Source organism: Salarias fasciatus, chromosome 11 (assembly GCF_902148845.1).
Source record: "Salarias fasciatus chromosome 11, fSalaFa1.1, whole genome shotgun sequence".
Taxonomy (NCBI): Eukaryota; Metazoa; Chordata; class Actinopteri; order Blenniiformes; family Blenniidae; genus Salarias; species Salarias fasciatus.
In genome coordinates, this window is record NC_043755.1 from 22597761 (window position 1) to 22606231 (window position 8471).

The 8471-nt window shown below is 46.2% G+C and overlaps 1 protein-coding gene across 1 annotated transcript; it reads right to left on the reverse strand.

The window, feature by feature from the left end:
- Positions 1-424: 424 nt before the first annotated feature.
- Positions 425-6551, reverse strand: LOC115396235 (polyadenylate-binding protein 1). Its single transcript, XM_030101974.1, has 16 exons — positions 6132-6551; positions 5778-6006; positions 4363-4556; positions 4083-4198; positions 3294-3433; positions 3099-3193; positions 2875-3012; positions 2588-2683; positions 2150-2422; positions 1910-2000; positions 1704-1826; positions 1470-1612; positions 1106-1190; positions 866-996; positions 684-774; positions 425-600 (listed from the first exon to the last, which is right to left on the reverse strand). Exons 2-15 carry the CDS (start codon positions 5968-5970, stop codon positions 685-687), a joined length of 1908 nt encoding a protein of 635 aa, XP_029957834.1. The 5' UTR covers positions 5971-6006; positions 6132-6551; the 3' UTR covers positions 425-600; position 684.
- Positions 6552-8471: the final 1920 nt, after the last annotated feature.

Consider the following 8471-nt stretch of genomic DNA (forward strand, 5'->3'; position numbering starts at 1 on the left):
CAAACTGCTCATGTACTCAACGTGCTGCTCTGCTTTCTGAAATACTGCTGTGTGAGCTCAGCAACACAGTATGATGCTTGAATAATGTGAAACATCTCAGAGGAGATCTGGAGTGCAGCTGCAGCTCACAGGGACACTGCAGCTGCCAGCGCCACCTGGTGGAGGAGCGCAGTGCTAAAACCCTTGATATCATGACTGAACTGCATCAGGAGGAAGTCAGTGAACAACAAGGCAGTTATTTGAATGACAATTTATTACAGCCAGTAGTTTACGATACAAATCACCCTTCAGAACGCTCAGCTTCCTCCTCGCTCGACGCAGCCGACATTCTGAGCACTGACACAGTAAAATGACATAAAACAGAGGAATGCATTCAAATTTCTAATCTCAAGTTTTTTTTTCTCGATTTTGCTATTTTTTTTTCAACAAATTTTTCTTTATGATCAAGGCCTAGTCAAACCATCCCTAGACCTGGCAGAGTCAATCGTTTTCTTTTTTTAAGAAATAATTTATCATTTTGCGATGTTTTCAGAGTTTTAGCTTTTTCAATGTTTGTTTTTTTTTTTCTTTTTCCATCGGTGAAGCAGGTTTCAAAATGCTCTGCAAGACAGAAGAGGACACAAACGCACGTTCACTGCCGTTCTTTGACTTTGACGTCCGTGTTCATCTGTGATCAAACCCACCTTAGACGCTGGGCACGCCAGCGGGGGTGGTGGACTTCTGAGCCGCCTCCTTGGCCTGGTGGGCTTGAAGCACGGCGACGGCCTCATCCACCTGCAACACAAAGCGCTCGCCGGTCACAGCTGGCCCCGGAAGGCTGTGCAGGAGGTGCAGGAGGTCTCGGGAGGAGAGCAAAGGGACCGACCTTTGAGCGCAGAGACTCTGGTGACTCCAGCATGTGCAGCAGCTCGGAGTTGTCGATCTCCAGCAGCATGCCGGTGATCTTTCCAGCCAGACTGGGGTGCATGTTCTGGATCAAAGGGAACAGACGCTCGCCTGCAAGAGAGAGGAAGAAAAAAAAACAAAAAGTCAACAACTGCTTTGAGTGACTTTTTCAAGAATTCTCCTCTTCTCTCCAGTCTGGCTCATCAGGTGAAGCACTGACCCAGCATCTGCTTCTGTTCCTGAGGTGGAGCTGCAGCCAACATGGAGGCGGTCAGGGGCTCCTGTCCCTGGACGTGGACAGCAGGCTGAGAGAGGAAGACAAACATTTAGGCCCAAAGACATGGACTGCTCAGAGTGAACATACAATCACAACCACTGGGCAACTGTCACACAGAGCCGGCCTGCAAGTATCTGCATTTTCAAGAAGTTTATCTCAGTCACGAGGTGAAGAAAGTGCTAGATTTTCTTGAACCATTTAAATCTTGATGAACTACATGAAGTCGGCCTCTGTTGCGGAGCTTCTGCATTAAAGTCACACCGAGCCACACTGCCTTACAGCGAGCGGAAGAAAAACGGATGCTCACCTGCTGCATGGTGACCTGTGGCTGGGAGGCCATGTGCTGCTGAGGGTTGCGCACGCCGGCTGCATATTTGTACTGGGGCATGGCACGCACTGGGGCGGCTGTGGCTGAAGCACTGGCCGGGCGCTGGCTGAGGGCCTGAGTGGCTGGACACAGTCGGAGAGACATACTTCTGTCACTCGACTGCCGATGCAGTGTTCTGGGTCAGTGAGAGGCAGTGAGCACAGCGAGACTTACGCATGCGCTGGGAGGCCATCATGCGTGGGACCTGTGTGTTGGTGGTCGTGGTAGCACGGATGGTGTTGAAGGTCTGGGGCCTGGGAGCTGACGGGCGCATGGCGTTGGGCATGTTCTGGAAATCTGAGAAGAAAACGGACGATCGGGTTACTGGTGGATACTCGACATCGTTCAGCGAGGCTGATGTGACATAAACGACCACTTACGCTGGGGCCGCACGCCTTGAGTGGCCCAGCGGGGGCTGGGACGGAGCTGGGCAAGCTGGTTGGCAGAGTAATACGCAGCGCGGTTCTGGGCCTGAGAAGGAAGGGGGGAAAAATAAAAATCACATGATCCATTTCGCTTTGCTGGACAGTGGGGAGTGTAAAGCATTGCTGCCTGCTGCTGGTAGCTGACGAACTCTAGGCTGCTTGAGGTAACTGAAGCTGATGAAATGCACCCTCTACCTGGGGAATGGCCGCCATGAAGTAGCCGGAGGGGGGAGCGGGCTGGTAGGGGTTGAGGACCGGGTTGGGCACTGCGCGGACGGTGGCCATCCTCTGCATGTACTGGTTGGTGAGGTGGGCCTGGCGCTCCTCCTTCCGCTGGGCCAGCGCCACGTACAGCGGCTTGGTGGCTACGATGCGGCCGTTCATCTCGGTCACGGCCTTGGTGGCCTCCTCCGGGGAGGAGAAGCACACAAAGCCAAAGCCTTTGCTGCGGCCGCCCTCCATCATCACCTGTGGACGACACACGAGGTCAACTCACTCTGCTCAGATCGAAAAAAAAACAACATTTAATGTGGTCCTTCTCAGAGTGGCGACTTGTTCAAAATGTTGAACACCACTGTTCTTCTGAAGATGAAAAACTCAACGTTTATAGTTCACTGCACGTTGAGTGCTTACCTTGGCGCTTGTGATGGTTCCAAAGGGAGAAAACTCTTTGCGCAGACGCTCGTCATCCAGGCCATCATCCAGGTTCTTCACATATAGATTGACCCCCTGGTTTATTCAAGGACAAACGACAAGTTAGTGTTTTCCCCTCAAAACGCATCTCAGCACTGCCTGTCTAAAGAGTTTAACAGGGTCGAGTTAAGGTTCTGAGTGGAGGTTGGGAACAGTCTGGGCTCAAAAGTGCCCTGCTACTTTAACTTCAAAGATGAAGATGTGCTCATCAAGTCAAGCCTACTGACCTGATATCTGGTCATGCGGTCCTGTTTCATCTGCTCAAACTTGCGCTTGAGCTCGTTCTGTCGCTCGCCCTTCTTCTGTGCGCGGCCCACGTACACCTGCCGGCCGTTCAGCTCTTTGCCGTTCATGTCGTCCACCGCCTGGGAGGAAACAAGCAGGTTTGTAGTGATCTGAAGCAGTACATGGGTGAGCTACCACACCAGGCTCCAGCGGGAGCGGCTCTCACCTTCTGTGCGTCCTCATGCCTCTCAAAGCTGACAAAGCCAAATCCCTTGGATTTGCCACTCTCGTCAGTCATGACGCGAATACTGAGTGCGGGTCCTGTCAAAAACAGCAGCTGGTCAACACAGAGCAGGTCCCATCCCTCCGGCCGCACCCTCAGCCGTCACTGCTCCGAGGGCATTAAATCTACCTCCTTTACCATATTTGCCAAACAGTTCTTTCAGCTTCTCGTCATCCATGTCCTCTCCAAAATTCTTGATGTAAACGTTCGTGAATTCCCTGGCGCGTGCCCCGAGCTCAGCCTCCCGCTCTTTACGGGATTTAAACCGCCCAACAAATCTGTGACGGAAGAGAACAATGTAAAACACAGAGACAAGTGCTCTAACCTCGCTTAGTAACTTGTAGAAGCGCTATTAGGAAAGCGGATGATGCATGAAGTGTGATGGGTGCCGCTCTGCTGAGTGGATGCTTTTAGCAGCGCCACAGAACGTTTTAAGATCTGAAAGCATAAATTAAACACTGGGGTGTGGACTACAGGGAAAAGCACCAGCACAAAGGGTTACTCCTGACTTTTGTGTTTCTAACTCTCAGGGTGTAAAAAGTTACTGATTATTTTAAAAATTAGTTATTTCCTCCAATCATTTTCCCTAACCACTCAGGCCAGGCGTTTCCCTGAGAGGCACATTCAGCTACGTGTTTTTCAGCTTCTCTCCTCACCATGTGGGATTGTTGGTCTTTGCCTACATTTTACTGAAACACGTCATGAGCTGGTGCTGTATTAGCACAACTGGACTGAACTGATCCTTCTGGCCCGTTAAGCTTTCACCACTTTCCTAATCTAAGCAGGTAAAAGACAAATGGCAGAGTCAGCTGAGAATGGGAGGTGAGTTTTAAAACAAGATGCAGTTACACACAGAAATCACACCGATTAGATGTAAAAAAAATGTACAGCTACATTGATGCGTTAAGGAACAGTAACCACACTTACACTTTTCTGTCATTGAGCAACATGCCGTTCATTTTCTCAATGGCGCGCTCGGCAGCCTCGTGGGTCTCAAAGTGCACAAAGCCGTAACCCTTTGAGCCATTTTCATCACAAACCACCTTGGAAGAGGAAGATTTTAGGGGAGTCAAAAACCTTCACAAACACCATGCGTTTTCAAACACAACCCACTCGACAAGTTTCACTCCTGTCATGCAAAGTAAGTGTTCTCCATGTCGACACACGGCACTGACACAGGGGTGGGGGGACAAGCCCCCATGCTCACCTTGCAGGACAGGATGTTGCCGAAGGCGGAGAAGGTGTCGTACAGGGCCTTGTTATCGATAGATTTGTCCAGGTTCTTGATGAAGATGTTGCCCACTCCGCTCTTTCTCAGGGAGGGGTCACGCTGCGACCACATAATACGGAGAGGTCGGCCTTTGATTACGTCGAAGTTCATGGTGTCCAGGGCTCGCTCGGCTACACAGATCACAAAAAAAAAGAACACTGAAGGGAGGGCCCTCAAGATGAAGCTTCAAACACGATCAAAATTCTAAAATCTTACTTCATTCAAACACTAGGAGACATCCCCCCAGGTGATATTTGTCAAAAAGACACTGCTCTTCATCAAATAAACAACTAAAGAGTTGGGCAGTGGTGGCATAAAGGTTAAAGGTTAACTGTGTTATATAATGGCAGGTTGGTGTGAAATTTTCCCCCACCAAAGGAGTCTTGGAAATGGCATTGACTGCATTTGCTTGTTATTACAATGGCTACAATAAAAACTACGTAGTTTAAAAAAAAACCCAGGTAATGCAAATTTCTAAGCACTGAGTGCATATTCCATCTTCTTTGACTTAGGAGACAAATAAAAGTAGATGAGTTCATTCCAAACTGGGAGAGATGTGGTTTATTTGGTAGAGTGGTCATCTCGCACTCATCTCCTCCTAATTAAAGATTAGATAAAATAAAAAAAATCTAACCCAACAGCATTGTGGGGGCAAAAACTGAATATTACAGTTTCAAAGTGAGGACTGCATTAGGTTAGCAGTTAGATCCAATGTAATTGAATTTCACCCTTTACCTGCATTGCTACTGTCACTGGGATTACTTTGGATTCAGTGTCTTGCTCAATGACACCGACATGTGAGTAGAGGGAATCCAACCTCCCAAAAAAGTGGCTCTTTCTACTAATTGAGCCATAACTACCCACAAGGACCACAACTGTTAAATGTTCAACAACCCAGTCCGTGGAAATTTATCAAACATTTAGTATCTTGCAGTATTTGGCATTTTGTGGCGTACTTTGCACCAATCAAAGCTGATTAGTTAAAACAACCCGTGTAATTCATCAGCATGTGGAGGGAAACCGTGGGGTAAAACATGAACACTCCAGTTTCAAACCGGTTTGTCGCTGCATGCCCTGTTGGGTGTAACGTTCTGGACTTTCACCCTTTATCACTACATTCCTGCTGTTATAGCTGCTGTGTCTTTACCCGTACTTGGCAACAGGCTTTTACAGCACATAATGACATTTCTGTTGCATAAAACCAAACAGGACGGACACTTGAGGACTAGAAGCTGGTTGTTTCCTGTAGCTATCAACATGCCGACTGACACATGCTACAAGACGGCGTGTTCAAAATGGAGTCAGGTGGAGGCACGGCGCTTCCTTGACACATTACAGGAGAGGAAACTCACCATCTGCAGGCTGCTGGAAGTTCACATAGGCATAGCCGAGGGACCGGCGGGTGATCATGTCTCTGCACACCCTGATGGAGAGGATGGGCCCGGCCGGGCTGAATTTCTCGTACAGCATGGCCTCGGTAACGTCCGGGTGCAGGTCCCCCACATACAGGGAGGCCATGGGGTAGCTAGGAGCGCTCGGATTCATGGCGGACGACTCGTGTCCTCAAACGACGTGGCAACTCTTAAAAAACAGAGAATCCAGACAAAAATCGTCAACGAAATCAAACTGTCGGCGTGAAAAAATCCCACCAGTCAGCAACGTGGGCTACTTAGCTAAGATTAGCAAAATGTCGGTGCGCGGCCTACCCGATGTGGCTGGCGGATTTCAGCAAACTGGGACTACTGATCCTTTGCGAGACGCTTTAAGAAGCCCCCAACCTTTAGGCAGTGTAGTAAAACAAATGTTCTAGCGAGCTACTATCTCCGAAAATACGAGGAAACGTGTGTGTGACGGGTTTAACCGGCTAACGCTAATCGCCCACGCTTCCAACAATAATGCTAACAGCTTTAGCTTGCTAACGTTCCGTTTTTCCGTCTTCTTCCCGTTAACTTTGGGGTTTTGGCAAATCAAATCCTGCTTCACCGATTTTTTTTAAGTTTTCTTATAAAAATATGTCTGCGTGTGCTCTCTAGCTTTTGGTTTGTTTCATAATAATAAAATGTGTGCCGAGACTAGCTCCGGAGCACACCCTACGCAGACGGATTACGGGAATGAAAGGAAGGTCGGAGGAGGTTGTTTCCAGATCCCGTCCAAACCACGGCGCGGTCACAGCCAGCCGACGTCACAAGTCTCGCGAGAGTTTATAAGAGATTTCGACTCACCGACCGACCATGGTCGATTCGAATTCAAACATTCATTGTTGATAAGTAGTACATCTCTGATGAGAATATTACGGGATGATCCTTTGCTAAATGTTTTGTCCCAACCAATACGTTTCACCCAACCCTGTTCCATATTTTCTTTTTGTCAGAGCATTTATACAAAATGTACTGACAAATCAGCAGACAGTGTTTTATAACCCCTGGCTTACCATCTGGATCACCACGTAAATAATATTAGGTGCACTGATCAAATAAGCAGAGCGGTCTTCTGTCCTCATATTTGGTAGTCTTGGTTTTAAAATATGCCCTTGAATAATTTTGACAGTTGAACAGATTGTTGTGCATGAGATGACTGATACTGACATGTTGTGTAAAGAACAACTATTACACTGAGAATCAGTCTACCAGTTCAGATCAGCACCATCTATTGTGCAAAATGTAGAGTATCTGTATTTAATTGTTTTTGAAGACGTGACACATTGTGAAATGAACTAAGACGTGCACTCTGATGAGATGAATGAGAAATACAAGTCTGTTTTGTGCAATTGCCAAGTAGTCTGGAGGTTTGTCCATGTTGTTTTGATAAGGTAAATTCTGTTTCAAGACATGAACCAAACCAATGTATAAAATGTATGTATGTGATTATATTTTTCCCCTTATTGAGGCACTATTTTTTTTTCATTTATAGCAGTCCAGCATTGGTGAAACATCAATTTGCCTTCAGTTTTCATCAAGGCATAAACAAGGACTCATTTAATAATTACGTGAAATGAAAAAAAATCTTTTAAAAACATTCTAGTGTCTTCGAGACCTTTATTTACACTCTGCATTCACAGAACAACAGATAATCCTGGAAATCTTCCATCTCATCCAAAAACAACCACATGTCCTCATTTTTCTCAAATATAAATGTAAAGAGTTCCAGAATATTTTTTTCTTTCATGCTCATCAATACTGCTGGAGTTTGTTGAAGAACCCTGCTGCCTCGGCCATGTTCTCCTCCCCCATCATCTACACACCAGGGAACTCAACATTGCAAAAACAAAAGAAAAAAAAGAAAAGATTTGTGTTTTCCTTGAGCCCCTGTGTTGCTTTCCTCCAGTCATGAATCATCCTGCAATCCTATGGAAAAGTGGAGAAAAAAAAACTGTTTTCTGCAACAAAATTGGTGCAGCAACAAATACAAACAACTACAAAACGAGATCACCACCAAGAGATTTCAGCTTCATATCAGTAAGTAGACGTACTTACAACAGAGAAATCACAGAGGACATCCAGCACAGTGTACAGGGCAAACTATCAATGAAATCAATTTTGAAATTCAAATGAATAGGATTACAGTCAGCATTTAACCAGAGAAGGAGTATGGAGATGGGAGGTGACAAAATTAAATAAATACATTTAAATAATTACCTAAATGTCTCTTGATGACTAAATATTGAATTAAATTCTTAAATGTGCCATTAAAGGTGTCATTAATTTTTTGAAATACCAATCATTTCATGTAAATCTAGACAGGATTATTTCATTATTTAATTAATCATTTAATGGCGAAGTGTGGCAGTGATTCATGAATTGACTTTATCTGTCAAACTCACCCATCAACGTGAGAGGGCAGATCTTTACACCTGATTGGGTCTCCTCCACATCAGGTCAAGACAGATAGATCCCATATAGTGGAGTGATGCATCTCAGAGCATCATTCCAATGAAGAAGAAGAAGAAAGAGGGAATGTTAAGAAAATGATCAAAGTGCAACAGTAGCCGCCTTTTGCAGCTGCAAGATGTGCATTCACAAGTAACTGCTAACACTCCTGATTCATGC

Bases quoted from the DNA above. Each gene is read 5' to 3' on its own strand.
- LOC115396235 (XM_030101974.1), bottom strand. From the start codon at position 5,970: ATGAATCCGAGCGCTCCTAGCTACCCCATGGCCTCCCTGTATGTGGGG. The intron at 2,684-2,874 runs GTCAGTAGGCTT...TGAATAAACCAG, and splicing joins ACCGCATGACCAGATATCAG to GGGGTCAATCTATATGTGAA. The intron at 2,001-2,149 runs GTAGAGGGTGCA...CTTCCTTCTCAG, and splicing joins TCATGGCGGCCATTCCCCAG to GCCCAGAACCGCGCTGCGTA.